The 17,914-nt window shown below is 38.5% G+C and overlaps 1 protein-coding gene across 11 annotated transcripts in view; it reads left to right on the forward strand.

Moving 5' to 3' along the window:
* Window positions 1-17,914, forward strand: part of GRIA4 (glutamate ionotropic receptor AMPA type subunit 4) — a 283,762-nt gene that overhangs the window by 93,673 nt on the left and 172,175 nt on the right. For all 11 annotated transcript variants that reach the window (XR_007355785.2, XM_048844283.2, XM_075127061.1 and 8 more), the window contains one exon: window positions 14,325-14,564. Coding sequence is in view for 10 of the 11 variants with exons in the window: in XM_048844283.2 (XP_048700240.1) it covers window positions 14,325-14,564 (240 nt within the window). In the remaining variant the exon portion in view is untranslated. The remainder of the gene's footprint in view (window positions 1-14,324; window positions 14,565-17,914) is intronic.

Genomic DNA, 17,914 nt, shown 5'->3' on the forward strand with positions numbered 1-17,914 from the left:
TTATACAATTTAAATAGAAGTAAATCATGTTCCTGTCTTAATATTATGACATGGAAATTCACAGATTATATTAAATTTGCAGTGAGTTCAGAGGAATATTAAAAAGGGACCAAGAGAAATTAAAAACATGATTAGAAAATAACAATGTGATTCAGTTTGGAAAACTGCAAGCTCCACACGTTTGCTGGGAGGGGGAAAGCTGGAGAGCAGTAATGCTGAAAAAAATTTAGAGGTGATAGTGGACAACAAATTTAAACATGAATTTGCAGGGACATGTAGCAGCCAAAACAAAAGTGCAATTTTAGTGTTAATGTACATAGGCATCACGGGACAAGCTGAAATTAGTCTCTCTGTGTACAGTACCTGGAATATTGTTTTCAGATCTGGTCTCAGAGAGACACTTACAAATTGCAGGGAGTTCAGATAAGAGCCACAAAAATGTTTAGGGGGCTGCAAGATATTCAGTGAAGATAAAAGATGAAGGCCTCATTCAGCAAAACCCTTAAACTAGGGCTGTCTATTAATCGCAGTTAACTCATGTGATTAACTCAAGAAATTAATTTTTTAATTGCGATTAATCACAGTTTTAATCGCACTAAACAGTAGAATACCAATTGAAATTTATTAAATATTTTTGATTTTTCTACATTTTCATATATATAATGTATTCTGTGTTGTAACTGAAATCAGTGTATATTATGTTTGATTACAAATATTTACACTGTAAAAATGATAAACAAAAGAAATACAATTTTTAATTCACCTAATACAAGTACTGTTGTGCAAGCTCTTTCTCATGAAAGTACAACTTACAAATGTAGATTTTATTTTGTTACATAACCGAACTCAAAAACAAAACAATGTAAAACTTCAGAGCCTACAAGTCCATTCAGTCCTACGTCTTGTTCAGCCAATCACTAAGACAAACAAGTTTGTTTACATTTACAGGAGGTAATGCTGCCCTCTTCTTATTTACAATGTCACCAGAAAGTAAGAACAGGCATTTGCATGGAACTTTCGTAGCCAGCGTTTCAAGGTATTTATGTGCCAGATAGGCTAAACATTCATATGCCCCTTCATGCTTTGGCCACCATTCCAGAGGACATGCTTCCATGCTGATGATGCTCGTTAATTAAATTTGTGACTGAACTCCTCAGGGGAAAATTGTATGTCCCCTGCTCTGTTTTACCTTCATTCTGCTATATATTTCCTTTTATAGCAGTCTTGGATGATGAACCAGCACATATTGTTCATTTTAAAAACTCTTCATGCAGATTTGACAAAATGCAGAGAAGATACCAATGTGAAATTTCTAAAGTTAGCTACTGCACTCGACCCAAGGTTTAAGAATCTGAAGTGCTTCCAAACTCCTAGGTGTGGATCATGCTTTCAGAAGTCTTTAAAGAGCAACACTCTTATGTGGAAACTACAGGACCTGAACCACCAAAAAAGAAAATCAACCTTCTGCTGGTGGAATCTGACTCAGATGATGAAAATGAACATGCATCGGTCCGCACTACTTTGGATTGTTATTGAGCAGAACCCATCATCATCATGGACGTATGTCCGCTGGAATGGTGGTTGAAGTATGAAGGGACATATGAATCTTTAGCACATAAATATCATGTGATGCCACCTACAACAGTGCCATGAGAACACCTGTTCTCACTTTCAGGTGACATTGTAAACAAGAAGCGGGCAGCATTATCTCCTGAAAATGTAAACAAGCTTGTTTATCTGAGCGATTGGCTGAACAAGAAGTAGCACTGAGTGGACTTGCAGGCTCTACATTGTTTTGTTTTTGAATGCAGCTTTTCTGTGCATAAATCTACATTTGTAAGTTCAACTTTCATGATAGAGATTTCACTACAGTACTTGTATTAGGTGAATTGAAAAATATGATTTCTTTTGGGTTTTTTTACAGTGCAAGTACTTGTAATCAAAAATAAATATAAAGTGAGCACTGTACACTTTGTATTCTGCATTGTAATTGAAATAAATATATTTGAAAATGTAGAAAACATCCAAAAATATTTAAATATATGATAATCTATTTAACAGTATGATTAGTCGTGCGATTAATTACAATTTATTTTTAATAGCTTGACAGCCCTACCTTGAACACATGTTTAACTTCAAGTACATGAGTGCTCCCATTGAAATCCATCTCTGAATGAATCAGGTCCCGACAGCCTACAAGTATTTGAAGGTAAACACAAAGGAGCGAGGAATGTTATACAGTGGTCAGTAGGGGTAATCAAGTGAATATAACTGAATAAGAATTTAGGCTGAATATTAGAGGACTCTTTCCAACAGCAAGACCTATTAGGCAGTGGAGTAGTGATTGAAGGAGGAAAGTGGTAGAAATTCCAGCTCTAGAAGACATTAACACTAGATTGGATGAAACAATAATGCACAGCAGAGAACAATCCAGCAGTTGAGTGACGTAAACCTGTGTGCAAACTCACCGGCCTGGGAAGACAAAAATAAAATCCCAGCGACTGGTCAGTGTGGTCTTCCTGCTTTCAAAACTTCCACTACATTCAGTAAATTCCAGTCATTGGTAGTTTTGCCTGGCAGAAGAACTGCAGCATTCACATAATTGTGACTCTCCAAATACATAGAAATTGCTGGGGATTTTTTTTTTAATTATAAGTAGTTTTTTCTTTGACTAAGAAAAGCCTGTGATTAAGTTGCTATGTTTAAAATGCTATTTTATGAGAATCAACTACAGAGTTCATAAGAAGCCCTTCTACTTTAAATAGCACTGATGTTTTGAAAGCAGGAAAAAAGTGAAAAGAGCCTATTTTCTGCCTTTTCAGGATAAAAGGAAACAGGAAAGCTGACTTTGTAGAGAATTAGACATTAAAGAATTACTTCTTAAAACAAAATACAGACTTCTCTTTGTTCTGTTTCATTAAAAAATGGGATGTGGAGGCAGATTTTATAAAAGCTTGCACTCTTTTTGTCAGAAGCAAATGCTGCAGAGAAATGCTGTTAATTTTTCTTGTTATTGTTCCCTGAAGTTTGAATATAGATTGAAGGAAATGACATATCACACAATGAAATAGATCAGTTCTGAGAGCAATGTCCAAGTTCTCATGACACATAATACAAATAAACCGTCAAACTAATTGTATCTCAAGATTTGTCCTGTGTTCATGGTGAACCTTGTTCATGCAGTTTTGATACTTTTACTCAGCATGGGAGTTGAGAGGGTACTCATCGTTTTGTAAGAGGTCAGAGCACCACAGGTCCTAAATTAGCACTATACTTTTGGGATGAAATCTGGCTCTATTGAAATCAACAGGAGTTTTACCATTCACTTCAATGGGACCAGTATTTCACCTCTGATCTGCAGTAAAATGTGTGTATGGTATTTTTTTTGGTTCCAGTGCTGCAAGTATTCACTACAGAGTTCTGAAGGACCCTCAAATATGAAATTGCAAAATGACTAACTGTGGTGTGTTACCTCTCATTTAAATCAGCCTCTAAACCAGAGGACTGGAGGGGTAGATAATGTAACACCAGTCATTTTTTAAAATCTTCGGAGGTGATCCCGGCAATTGCAGGCCAGAAAGTCTAACTTCAGTACCAGGCAAATTGATTGAAATTATAGTAAAGAACAGAATTATCAAACACGTAGATAAACACGGTATGTTGGGGAAGAGACAACACAGTTTGTTTAAAGGGAAATCATGCCTCACCAATCTACTACAGTTCTCTGAAGGTGTCAACAAGCATGTGGACAAGGGTGATCCAGATGACATATTGTACTTGGACTTTCAGAAATCCTCTGACAAGGTCCCTCACCAAAGGCTGTCAAGCAAAGTAAGCAGTTATGGGATGAGAAGGAAGGTCCTCTCATGGATCAGTGACTGCTTAAAAGATTGGAAACAAAGGGTAGGAATAAATGGTCTGTTTTCACAGTGGATATAGGCTTAATAATAGGGTCCCAGGGATCTGTATGGGACATGTGTACTGTTCAGCATTCATAAATAATCTGGAAAAGTGGGTGAACAGTGAGTTGGCAAAATTTGCAGACAATACAAAATTACTCAAGATAGTTAAGTCCAAAGCTGACTGTGAAGACTTACAAAGGGATCTCACAAAACTGGTGACTGGCTGACAAAATGGCAGATGAAATTCAATGTTGATAAATGCAAAGTAATGCACATTAGAAAACATAAGCCCCACTATACATACAAAATGATGATGGGATATAAATTAACTTTTACTACTCGAGAAAGAGATCTTGGATTCACTGGGGATAGTTCTCTTTAAAAACATCCACTCAATATGCAATGGCTGTCAAAAAGCTAACAATGTTAGGAACCATTAGGAAAAGGATAGATAGTAAAACGTAAAATGTTATAATGCCACTATATAAATCCATGATATACCCACACCTTGACTACTACATGCAGTTCTGGTCGCTCCATCTCCAAAAAAGATATCTTCGGATTGGAAAAGGTGCAGAGAAGAATAACAAAAATGATTAAGGGTATGGAACAGCTTCCATACAAGGACAGAATAAAAACACTAGGGATGTTCAGATTAGAAAAGAGATGACTAAAAGGATATATGATAGAGGTCTATAAAATCAGGGATGGTGTGAGAAAGTGAATAGGGAAGTGTTATGTGAAGGGGTAAATACAAGAACCAGAGGTCACCTAATGAAATTAATAGGCAGCAGGTTTAAGACAAACAAAAGGAAGTACTTCTTCACATAAAACACAACCTGTGGAGCTTGTTGCCATGAGATGTTGTGAAGGCCAAAAGCATAAGTAGGTTCAGAAAAGACTCAGATTTCAGAGTAACAGCCGTGTTAGTCTGTATTCGCAAAAAGAAAAGGAGTACTTGTAGCACCTTAGAGACTAACCAATTTATTTGAGCATGAGCTTTCGTGAGCTACAGCTCACTTCATCAGATGTATACCGTGGAAACTGCAGCAGACTTTATATATACACAGAGAATAAGAGCTACAGCTCACTTCATCAGATGTATACCGTGGAAACTGCAGCAGACTTTATATATACACAGAGAGGTATTGTTTCATATTCTCTGTGTATATATAAAGTCTGCTGCAGTTTCCACGGTATGCATCTGATGAAGTGAGCTGTAGCTCACGAAAGCTCATGCTCAAATAAATTGGTTAGTCTCTAAAAGACTCAGAGAAATTCATGGAGGATAGGTCCATCAATGGCTATTAACCAAGATGGTCATAGATGCAACCCGATGTTCCGGATGTCCCTAAGCCTTCAACTGCGCGAAGCTGGGCCTGGACAACAATGGATGGATCACTCAATAATTACCCATTCTGTTCACTCCCTATGAAGTATATGGCCACTGTCAGAAGATAGGATACTAGGCTAGCTGAAGCATTGATCTGAACCATTGTGGCCGTTCTTATGTTATTAAAAGATGCAAGTGGACCCTGAGCCCTGGAGGAGTCCCATTTTCTTCACTGGGGCTCTGTGTGGACACAGGAGTCCATCTCTGTTGTAACTTTCATTACAAACTCCATTGAGTTAGAAAAGCCCTAAGGGTGAGGCCCTAGGATCTAATATTTTGGTCAGTTTTCAAAAATTAGAATAGCCTCTCTACCATGTAAGATATGTTTTTAGTCATGCAGGATATGGCAGATATATGTTGCATGTTTGATCTCTATGGGAGATGCCCGAAAAGAACGAGCTTTCGCAGCATGAGCAAAAGGTGTAGGCCCAGAACTGCAATGCAAGGGCCCAAAGATAATGGGTTATTGCAGACAAAACTATAAAATAAATAAAATATTCAGCATTCAACAAATATAAATTTCATGAGCAGAGTGGTTCTACTAAGTAGAAGAGCTGAAGCACATCTTAGAGAGAAAGTCGTTCTATCAAGTAATTTTAAAAATAGACTCAGTGGAAAATGTTTCCTTGTGTAAAAGTATCTCCTTGAATTAAAATTATTTGCAGTTGTACATACAAAATGTTTCTGTCAAAGTGCTTTAAGGTTGATGCAATTTTCTTCACAGAAATTTAGGAAAATCTAACTTGCTTTGAATTCTTCAGATGGAAATATGAGTTGTCAGCACTTATGATAACCATTTGTCTTGTTGCCTCACCACAAAAAAACCTGCTACACACAGCTGTAGGAGGGGAGAGACATCTGTCTGAGAGGAGCTTAACAGAAGGCCAGTTCCATAGCCCATTGATGTCAGTGGAAAAATTCCCATTGATTTCAATGGGCTGTGGATCATGTTCAGAATTTTCTCCAGTTTGTGCTGTAGTGAGGGAGTGGATTTTGCTCCCTTACCAAGGGTGAGCAGGGCTTCAGCCATCTGATCACATCAGTGTCTGCACACGTGGGAGGGCCCCTCCTTTCCTGTTCCCCTAGATATCACCCAGTATAGACACTTTTACATAAATTGTCTATATAATTTAGACAAAATACCATATTACAATGTTCAAATTGATGGTACATTTTTTTTCTATTAAAATCTAATTTTGCAGCTAATTCAATTTCCATTTCTATTCAATATACAATTAATGCATTGTAAGTTTTAACTACTTCATGAATTGTCTGAATAGAAATAGTCTTTCAGAGATAATCCACAAGAATTAGCTGTGGACACTTAATAATTAAACTATGTAACACATTTGTTGCTTGCTTTGCAATATGTTCTCACATCTGCACTTATGTAAATAAAACTTCACTTTCGAAATTACCATATGATCTGGCACACTAAACTGAGGGTTTCATTGTTCCTAAGAGAGTATGTTTAAATGAGCTGGTAAGCCATTCATGGAGTGAAGTTATAGTTGCATGAGGTGTATTGCTCTGGGTTAAATGTAAAAGATATTCATGTGAATTTTTGAGACCTAACATTTTGGTGAAAAGAACTGTTGTCAGTCCATATACTGATCTTTAAGTAGCACTTCCTAAGGATGTGTTCCTGTAACACTTAAGCATATGTTTAACTTAATGTGCATGGGTAGTGCCGTTGACCTGACAGGGACAATTGACGTACCTAGTTAAATAAATGTTACAAAAAAGAACTAGATAAATTCATGGAGGATCGCTCCATTAATGGCTATTAGCCAGGATGGGCAGGGATGGTGTCCCTAGCCTCTGTTTGCCAGAAGCTGGGAATGGGTGACAGGGGATGGATCACTTGATGATTACCTATTCTGTTCATTCCCTCTGGGGCACCTGGCATTGGCCACTATCGGAAGACAGGATACTGGGCAGATGGACCTTTGCTCTGACCCAGTATGGCTGTTCTTATGTTCTAATGTTTAAGTAGGTGTAGGATCAGGGCTTTAACCACAGAATTATAAGGCATAGTCCACAAAATATTACATTTATTAATAATTTATTAATAACAATAAATGTTATTAATAAACTATATTACAGTAGCACATACAGTTCCCAACTGAGATAGGTGGCTCAGTTTGTTAAACATTGTACAAACACATATGAAAATACTGAACCTATTCTGAACTATTTATAATCTAAATAGACAAGGCAGACAGAGAGTGGAAGATGAAACAGATGTGAAATGACTTGCTTCAGGTCACAAAGTAGGTCAGTGGCAGAGGTGGGAATAGAATCTAGCTCTGATTTCCAATCCAATGCCTTATCTACTGAATGAAGTTACATTGTAGGAGGTAAAACTTTGGTAGGTCAAATATGTGTTATTCAATTTACTTTTTTGGCAAAGACATCTTAATTTAGCCCTTCCCTGCCCAGCATTATCATTATTATTATTGTTTTACTGTATTATTATTATTTATGTATTTAGTTGAGGTGGCACCCAAAAAAGAGCGAGGAATTTTCCATGTTCAGAGGAAGATCCATGTCCTGTCCTGGAGAGTATATAATATAAAAGACAAGGACAAAGGGTGGAGGGAAGGAATTGAGCATAACAGCAAAATGTTCAGGATTATGATAGGCATACATTTTATTAAACACAATTAATAAACATGTAAGTAAGTTAAAAACATTAAATTCCCTTCTTCTGTCCCCAGTTTACCCATTTCACCTTTCTTCTTGAGCCGTTTCAGACCAGGGTACTCTCATCCTCAAAGCATAAGACATTAGACTAGTCCTCAAGGAGGTATAAGGGTTTCATCTGCCCATTTTCTCTGTGACACCATTTTTCTCTATTATGTTCCTATCCTTTTTATATCCATTTAATTGATGAAGGTCCCTCATTAGGGCAGTCTTAGTACAGTGGGTATTTGTTAAATATTAGATTGTAGCAATATACTTTAGGATTAGTTATCCTAAACCAGCCCACAGGCCAAGCATATTTTTGAAGTAATGTGCCAAATTTTTACGTGGTATAACCTTGAGGCAAATGGAGTTTAAACCAGGGATGAAATTAGCCCACTTAGCATATATTCTGTAGCTTCATTGTTCATATATCTGATACCAGAAGCAGAAATCATGTTCCAGAAGGATCCGTTCAATTGGGGTGAAGGGATATGATGAAGAAAACAGAGAGGTTAGAAAAGAAAAAGATATGAAAAATAAACACAGATGTGTTCAGAAATTTTAATAGGGAGCTCTGCCGTATCAAGGCAAAACAATTATAAAAATATTGTTTCAAAGAATGTCCTTTTCTCAAGTTAATGCTCCCATGTGTAGTTAGTGAACCATCCCATAGGTGGTTACTGAAAACCAGTTTCATCCGATATAGAGTTCTTCCAATCCCAAGGGATCAACGATTTAACCAGGTTAATATATAACTCAGATCTTACCCATTAACATGCTGATGTCAATCCTTTAGTAACTAAAATCTAACGGTTTATTAAGAAAAGAAAGGAAAAGAAAAAGAGCGCTATAAATGGTTAAGGAATCATATACATACAAGTGATTGCAAAGTTCGTATATCAGGTTTGTAGCCATGATGGAATAATCTGCCATCGGGCAAAAATCTCTCTAGAATCACTCAGACAGATTGAGGGTCATTGTTTCTTGTTCACAACTTCCTTGTTAGAAATCCAGTCCAGAGAAATGAAGCAGAAAATGAAGACAAAATGGAGATGTCTCAGGGATCCTTTCATATCCTGTGCCATGTTCATGGGATTTTACTGTCCCAAACAAAGCTCACAGACCATGTTTGTGAAAAGTTACTGGCCCAAGATGGAGTACAGGGTCACATGAGCATATCACATGTCTTTACATGGCTTGCTAAATCTCAGGGGGTGGCCATTGGCCCCTTGTTGTCTGAGGCATCCCCATGAAGAGCTATCTCCATGGGATGAGTTTCTTCTATAGCCCAGTGTGAGACTGGAGATTCCTTAATGGGCCATCAACACATAGAATTTACATCAAAGCTAGATAGCTATCTGTGAGCTGTCTCCCAGGAGCAGACACATTTGAAATACAGATACATAGCCAGAATTCGTAACTTTAGATACAAAGACAATACATAGATTTAACCAGGATAATCATATTTGATAGACTGTAACTTTCCCATGATGCCTTCCTTGATATGCTTTGTATAAGAGTTGTTGCAATTGTATAACAATGGTAGTAGCGATGATACAAATGGTAATCTCCAGTCATAAAGCATCACAGCCTTGGCGAGGCAAATGGTGTGAGAACCAATCTTCCCCATTGCTGTGGTTATAAAGCTCAATGAGATGCCGAGAGAGTGGAGTTGTGAATCGGAAGGGGAGTGGATCTTGTGTGCCCCTTCCAAGGACTTTGTGTAGCCTGCATTGAAAAACGGTGTAAAAATAAGACCTGAGTCTCATTTTTATTATTATTATAATTATTATATTTTATTTATTTATTTTATTTATTATTTGTATTGCATTAGAACCTAAAAACCCCAACCAAGACCGAGAGAGGGTGGGGGGGTGGTGGACGATCACTGAGCTGGGGACGATCACTGAGCTGGGCATTATACTTACACATTTTTCTGAGCTGGCAATTCTTCTTTCTGTTTACATGGGTTTTTCACTGGCGAAACTCCATTTTTTACACTCATTTCTTTTAATGGAGCTACTTCACATGTACACTAGCAGAATCAGTCCCATTGAACTGAAGAATCCAGAACAAATACTGTACAGCACTGAAGAAAAAATATTTTTAGTGCTTTGGAAATTATTTCAAAATACACACACACACTCTCTCTCTCTCTCAGTTCTGGTGGCTTCTGAAGCATAGAAGACATTGAAGGCAGCAAGAATACTCCTACCTAATTCCTGCATACTATCATGAGTATTTGCTCTTTCAATGTCCATGTAAGAAACAAAGGTTTGTTTATACAGCACAGAAAAATACTTGAGCATATACTACTGAAAAATGGACTTGCTGGTCTAATTGATTGTTCCCTTCTGTAACTTCTGTGATTTTGGGACATATAACAACGTTAATGATTATGTATAAGTTACAGTACATTGTTTTTTCTTATAATTCAAGAGTAGGAAATTATTCATTTTGACTGTAATAAATTGCTAGTGAAGAACTATTTTCCAGAGAAAGTAGCTGCATGGACTGTTTTCATAGAATCCTAGAAATTTAGGGTTGGAAGGGACCTCAAAAGGTCATCAAGTCCAGCCCCCTGTGCTGAGGCAGGACCAAGTAAAATTACTAGACCAAGTGAACACCATCATTGATGTGTCAGTATATTTATGTCTGCAGCTGTAATTTTCACTTTATGCATCTGAAGAAGTGGGGTTTTTACCCAAGAAAGCTTATGCTCAAATAAATCTGTTAGTCTTTAAGGTGCCACTGGACTCCTTGTTGTTTTTGTGGATACAGACTAACATGGCTACCCCCTGATACTTGACACCATCATTGATAGGTGTTTGTCCAACATGTTCTTAAAACCTCTAATGAAGGAAATTCCACAACCTTCCTGGGAAAGCTATTCCAGAATTTATTTCCCCTTATAGTTAGAAAGTTTTTCTTAATATCTAACCTAAATCTCCCTTGCTGCAAATTCAGCCCATTGCTTCATGGGACGTTCAGTGGACATGGAAAACAGTTGATCAGCATCTTCTTTATAACAGCCCTTAACATATTTGAAGACTGTTGTCAGGTCCCCTCTCAGTCTTCTTTTTTCAAGACTAAACATGTCCAGTGTGCTAACCTTTCCTCATAGGTCAGGTTTTCTAAACTTTATAATTTTTGTTGCTCTCCAATTTGTCCACATCTTTCCTAAAGTGTGGTACCCAGAAATGGACACAATACTGAAGCTGAGGCCTCACCAGTACTGAGTAGATCAGGACAATTACCTCTCATGTTTTACATACAACACTCCTGTTAATAGACCCAGAATGGTATTCCCCTTTATCATAACTGCATCCCATTGCTGACTCATATTCAATTTGTGATCCACTGTAATCCTCAGATCCTCTTCAAAAGTACTACCACCTAGCTAATTTGTTGCCCATTTTGTAGGTGTGCATTTGATTTTTTCTTCCTAAATTCAAAGACTTTCACTTATCTTTGTTGAATGTCATCTTGTTAAATTCAAACCAGTTCTTTAATTTGTCAAGATTGTTTTGAATTTTAATCCTGTCCTCCAAAGTGCTTGCAACCTTTCCCAGCTTGGTGTCATTTGCAAATGTTATGAGCATGCTATCCACTCTATTATCCAAGTCATTAATGAAAATACAGAATAGTATCCAACCCACCACGGGACTCCGCTAGATACGCCCCATGGGATCCCACTAAATACGCCCTCCCAGGTTGATAAAGAACCATTGATAATTACTCTGAGTATGGTCTTTCAACCAGTTGTGCACCCACCTTATAGTAATTTCATCTAGACCTCATTGTCCTTATTGCTTATGAGAATATTATGTGAGACTCTGTCAAGAGCCTTACAAAAATCAAGATATGTCACATCTACTGCTTCTTCCAATCCAGTAGGCCAGTAATCCTGTCAAAGAACAAAATTATGTTGATTTATTATGATTTGTTCTTAACAATTCCATGCTGGCTATTCCTTATAACCAACCTTATTTTCCTCTAGGTGCTTACAAAATGATTGTTTAATATTTTATTCCAGTTCTTTCCAGGAATCAAAGTTTAGGCTGACTGATTTACAATTCCCCAGGCCCTCTTTTTTCCCCTTTCTTAAATATGTTTGCCCTTTTCCAGTTCTCTGGGACCTCACACATCATCCATAAGTTCTCAGAGATAATTGCTTAAAGTTTCAAGATTGCTTCAGCTAGTTCCTTATGCAACATAGGAAGAATTTCAACAGGCCCTGCCAATTTAACTTATCTAAATATTCTTTAACCTGTTCTTTCCTTATTTTGGCTTGCATTCCTTCCCCCGTGTTAATATTTAATTGTATTGAGTATCTGGTCAACATCATCATTTTCAGTGAAGACTGAAGCAAAATAGGCATTAAACACCTCAGCCTTATTGATGTCATTAGTTATTAGCTCTCCTTCCCCACTAAGTAGAAAGCATACACCTGCCCCCTTTGAACTGAGCTTAAAGCCCTCCTCATTAGATTGGTGAGTTGGTGCATGAAGTTGCTTTTCCCCTTTTTGTTCAGGTGGACCCCGTCTCTTCCCAGCAAACCACCTTCCTGTAACATCCCATGGTCAAGGAAACCAAAATCCTCCTGTCATCACCATCTTGCACAGCTATGCATTCATCTCTAGGATGCACATATCCCTGCCTGGGTCTTTACCCTCAACCAGGAGGATGGACCAGAATTCAGGACCCCTGAATTGATCCCAGAGCCCTGTAGTAATTGCTGATCTCCTCAGGGTCATAAGTGGCAATACTATGAGTGCCCACATGGAGGAGAAGCGTGGGGTAGTGATCAGAGGGATGGATGAGCCTTAGCAACCTTTCCATAACATTTTGGATGCTGGCTCCAGGCATGCACTGTGCCTCCCAGGACATCATGTCAGGTTGGCAGATGGATGTCTCTGTCGCTCTCAGAAGGGAGTCCCCGACCACCAGTGCCTTACACCTTCTCCTTTTCGGTGAGGTGGCCATGAGCCTCCCAACCTTGAATGCAGGTGGCTCCTTCTCCTCAGCCATTGGGATCTGCTCCTTACCTCCTGATTGCCAGTAAAGCATATCTCTTCTTGACCACACAGGTGGGGGTCAGAGCACTATCTTCTGCGTAAGGCGGCCAGCAGCCACTCTATTCCTTACAGAGCAGCCAGTTATCCTTCCTTCTGTGGTACTGCTGTACTCAGCTAGCATCCTCCATCCAGCAGGGGGCACTGTAGGTGCAGGCAGAGGAAGAATTAGCCGTGGTGGCAGAGCCACACACAGTTTTTCTCCCTTTGCGGGTTCTCCCTTGTTGAGTACCTGCACATTAAGGAAAGGAAAAAACAACAACAGACAACTCTAACTCCCTGCTTTCCTTCACTGGCAAACTCTGCTAGCTAACTCCCTTAGTGCCCCAGTTGCCTTCATCTCACTAGCCATGTCCCTTCATGTGCATGGATCATTAATGGCCTGATCCAAAGTCTGTTGACGTCAATGAGAGTCTTTCAGTTGACTTCAGTGGGCTTTGCTTTTGGCCCTGAGAGGGCCTATCAGCAAATCAGACTATACATTGAACATCGTTTGTCTCTCATTCATATGTTGGCAGAGCATAGAGAGAGATGATTTTGGTCAAGAGTCCGATGCCCTTACTTTTGCTGAGTTAGTACCTTTTTCTAGAAGTGAACTAACAAGTCAATGGAAGCATTCATGGAGTAAGTTGCTATTCACCATATGTAAGGATGAGGCTGTAATGTAGAGAATGGCTCAATTTATGGAGAAGGAGAATAAAAGTCCTAAATTATTTCAATTCACAGTGCGTAAGTTGCATTTTTTGGTTACAATGAACTTCTGCTTACAGTGAAATTGATATGATGGGAGGAGGGGGGGAAGAAAGGAAGACTGCCGCAAAGCACAACCTCCTTTTCCATTTAGAATAAAACAAATGCTCAGAGTTGCCTAAAGAATTGATATAGATCAGTGAAAAATATAGGTAGAATGACATGCAGTTCATAATAATAGGCATATCATTCACAACCTAAGATACTGCAGATTGACCTTTCCTTTGAATGCAAAATGTTAATTTCTTATTTAATTCATACATGCTGTTTTAATTAGCACAAAAAGCTAGAGATAAATTATCATTTATAATCAAGGTTTGGTGCTGTTTTGTTTCAAAAACAAATCCATATCAAAATTGAGGTTGCTTACATACATTTAAATAAATAAGACCAAATAAATAAGAAATTTCATATATAAATGCTGGAAATTTATATATATATATATATATATAATATATAAAATGTGTTTGTTTAAAGGTTTTGTTACTAGTTGAAGTGTGTTTTGTTCTCTTGCAGTTTGCTCTCAGTACTCTAGAGGAGTTTTTGCCATTTTTGGACTGTATGATAAGAGATCAGTACATACCTTGACCTCATTCTGCAGCGCCTTGCACATCTCCCTCATCACGCCAAGTTTCCCCACAGAGGGTGAGAGCCAGTTTGTGCTGCAGCTGCGACCATCTTTACGGGGAGCTCTCCTAAGTCTGCTGGATCATTATGAATGGAACCGTTTTGTCTTCCTTTATGACACAGACAGGGGTAAGCAGCAAACCTTTCTTATCACTTTGGTTTGTTTGACTGTTGTGACAGCTGTGCATCTTTGTATTATGTTAAGCATTTTGAAAATAAAGACCATTGTACTGAAATAATTTGAGTGGCTCTGCAGCTAAAGGAAGAATTCTTCCATCTGTAAGTGTTGAGCACTAAATGTGTATATTATGTAATACACTGTACTGAGCCATAGCTCTAAATTTGAAAGGCAAAAATGTTTTAAGTGATATTAATGTCCCACATACATAGACTGATAAAAAGAATTCAAAATTAAAGCTTCTATTCTGTCTCCAACTCTACTCATCTGGCAACATGTTTTGAACTCAGTGACCACAACATAAATCTGGAGTCATCCCATTTAAGTCATTGGAGTTTCTCTGGATTCACCCTGGTAAAACCTGAGATCAGAGTCTGGCCCATTGTGTATCACCATAGGGGAGGACCAGGTAGTGGAGGATTCATCCAGGGTGACTGTATCCTGCTGTGCTGGGACAGAGGAGGAACGTTGATGTAACGGGGGCCCCTACACTGGGGGGGCACATGCCTCGGAGAGTGCAAAGCAGCATACCATGTCCTGTTCTTTTCCATGTACCTTGTAAAATCCATCACAGCCCATCCACAATATATCATCTCCTTATAATTGTAAATTACTTTGAAAGATGGTACCATTTCTAGCAGAATTGCCTATTTATACACAGATGGAGAATATCACAGGGCACATTGGACTCTCCCAGAATTATAGATAATTGTAGGTATGCCTACTGTACACTGATACCTCAAGCCTTACTGCCAGCTTGGGGAAGCAAGATTTCATCCTGCACAATCCTGGCATTCATTCTGCTAGCAGAGCCCATTTTCCCCCGCTTTTTCGTGAGTGGGGCCAGGATTTGGCCCATAGTGACTAGGCTTCCATGTGGGAGGCTGGACTTTCCTCTTTGTGTTTATGGGCTTGTCTACATGGGGAAATTGACCAGCATAGCTACAGAGAAATAATTATTCCACTACAGCAGTGCCTATCAGTTTACCTAAGTAGACAGGCCCTATGCTTTAGTGAATTCTGAGGTTAGTTCTGTATTGCCTGAAACACCTGTCGTTGGGCCAAAATTAATAATACACACCAAGAAGTGGGTTCAACCTTTTCCATAATTTATTATTTGGTCTGAATAGATCTGGTGTAACCTACACACCTCTTGGTATTCTGTTCCATGTAGTGGCACTGAGACTTCTTAGAGAGAGATATAAAACGAGTCTGCTCTACAGCCCTAGCTAACAGTCAGTTGGCTTTTAGCTCATGCGGTAGAGGCTCATGCACTAAGCTCCAGAGATCCCCGGTTCGATCTTGCCCTCCAACAGCCAGAGTCTGTTGGCGTTACAAGTGGGGGCTCATCTGGGATTTCAACTGGGAAGTCTGTGAAGTTCAGGGTGCACTTCCTCAGCTAGGGGAAGTATTTAACTTACATACCTTCTAGGTGTGGTGTTTTGTCCCATCTAGTGGCACTGAGACCACTTAAAGAGAGAGATTAATGAGTTTGCTCTACTGCCTTAGGTAACAATTGGTTGGCTTTTAGCTCATGCTGTAGAGGCTCATGCACTAAGCTCCAGAGGTCTCAGGTTTGATCCTGCCTGCCAACGACTGGGGTCTGTCAGCATTACATTGGCATAAATCTATTTACCCTTTTGTGCATCTCAAGAATGAAGTTTTGAGAACTACTGTTGTAAGTGTGGAGTCGTTTAAAATTGTAAGTCTTACTAAATTAAAATCTATTCTGTGATCAAGGAGCATTAATAAAGAATCAGACCAAAAAAAAATAATAGCAGAAAAGTGCAACAATGTTCCATTCAATAAACCAAGGACATTATTGAGGCAAAAGTTCACAACCTGCATTCACCCATTTCATCTTTACTTCACCTATTTAATTAGATAGACACCATTCTCGAGCGCACAATGTCACACCAAGGTCAGTTTGAGAACATCATTTATAACAATATGCTTAGCAAATTATTCTAAAGCAGTGAGCTCAGCAACTTTGAAATCACCAGTATATCTTTGATATAGAGATGACATATTTGTCTGCTGGCAGGGTGGGGATATGGCTCTGAAGAATCTTTAAACATCAGAACAGCAGATTTGTTTTTTGTTGTTGCTGCTGTTTAATGTAGGGGAAAAAAGAAAATGAATCTTTTCATTTATGGATGTTTTGGTCAGCTGTAGAGAAGATGGCTCTTAAGGATGGCATATTCCCCATAAGAAAATTCAGAAAACCATATTGCTACCAAAGTATTTTCACCATCATTTCATAACAGAAGACAAGCTTCATCGAGATAGTGATGCAGAGCCAAGATATAACAAAGAACGAGTAAACCTAAAGAGACAGAGATGAATTCTGCTCTCAGTTTCCATGATGTAAATCTGGAGAAACACCACTGAAGTAAATGGAGTTATGAGGCTTATAATGGTACAACAGAGAGAATAATTCGGCTCCATCTCTTTAAGAATAGAATATTAAATGTAGCTGGGTGGTGTAATTTGGATGAGGCCAGAGCTCTGAAGGGCTGGATAACAGTGGGAATCAGGCTAGATCCCCTAAATTTTGATTTGCAGGCATTGTTTTTATTATAGTGGTGCAAAATGTTTACAGCATGGAAAAGAGACTTTGTTCGTACCCTGTCCATAACCCAGCATCCCATTTCCTCCTTTGTCCTTGGACTGGGTGTTTGAATATCAGTCTAATAATGGGAAAGTGACTATACTTTAGCTATGGAGCAACAGCTTCTGGTTAATAATACAGATGGGTGTTAGTAAATCATCCAATATGGTGTCTCTCAAAATTTTATTTAAGAAAATTCATTCACGATAGCTTGGATAAAAGCACTGTCAAATGGAGCTGAAGGACAATAAACACAAGATTCTGCCCTCATGCAATCTGTTGAGTTAGGGTGAGTTGGCTGGTCAGGGACTGTAAGGAATGGTCCTATGTCTGGCCTTATTTAGCATTTACTAAAAATCTGAATGAGTTTTAATGAGTTTGGAGACATCATCTTAATGAAAATCAGTACACCACAGCAAACGGAGAGATGTTGCAGCCAACAGTTAAGCCAGATATAAACAGCATACAGACATCTAGAGAGACTAGAAATACTGAGAAGTCAATAACAACCTGGAAAAATGTGCATTGATATATCTGGAGAAAAATAATCTGAAACCATTACTCATTGGTAGTAGTGTAGAGTACATGGAGAACAGAAATGCTTTAAAAGATTGAGTGAACTTGTAATGCATTACTTCAGCCAAAAAAGGCATTTTGCCTCTGAACTGAATATTTAGGAGCACAACTCTT

This window comes from Caretta caretta, chromosome 1, assembly GCF_965140235.1.
Source record: "Caretta caretta isolate rCarCar2 chromosome 1, rCarCar1.hap1, whole genome shotgun sequence".
NCBI lineage: Eukaryota > Metazoa > Chordata > Testudines > Cheloniidae > Caretta > Caretta caretta.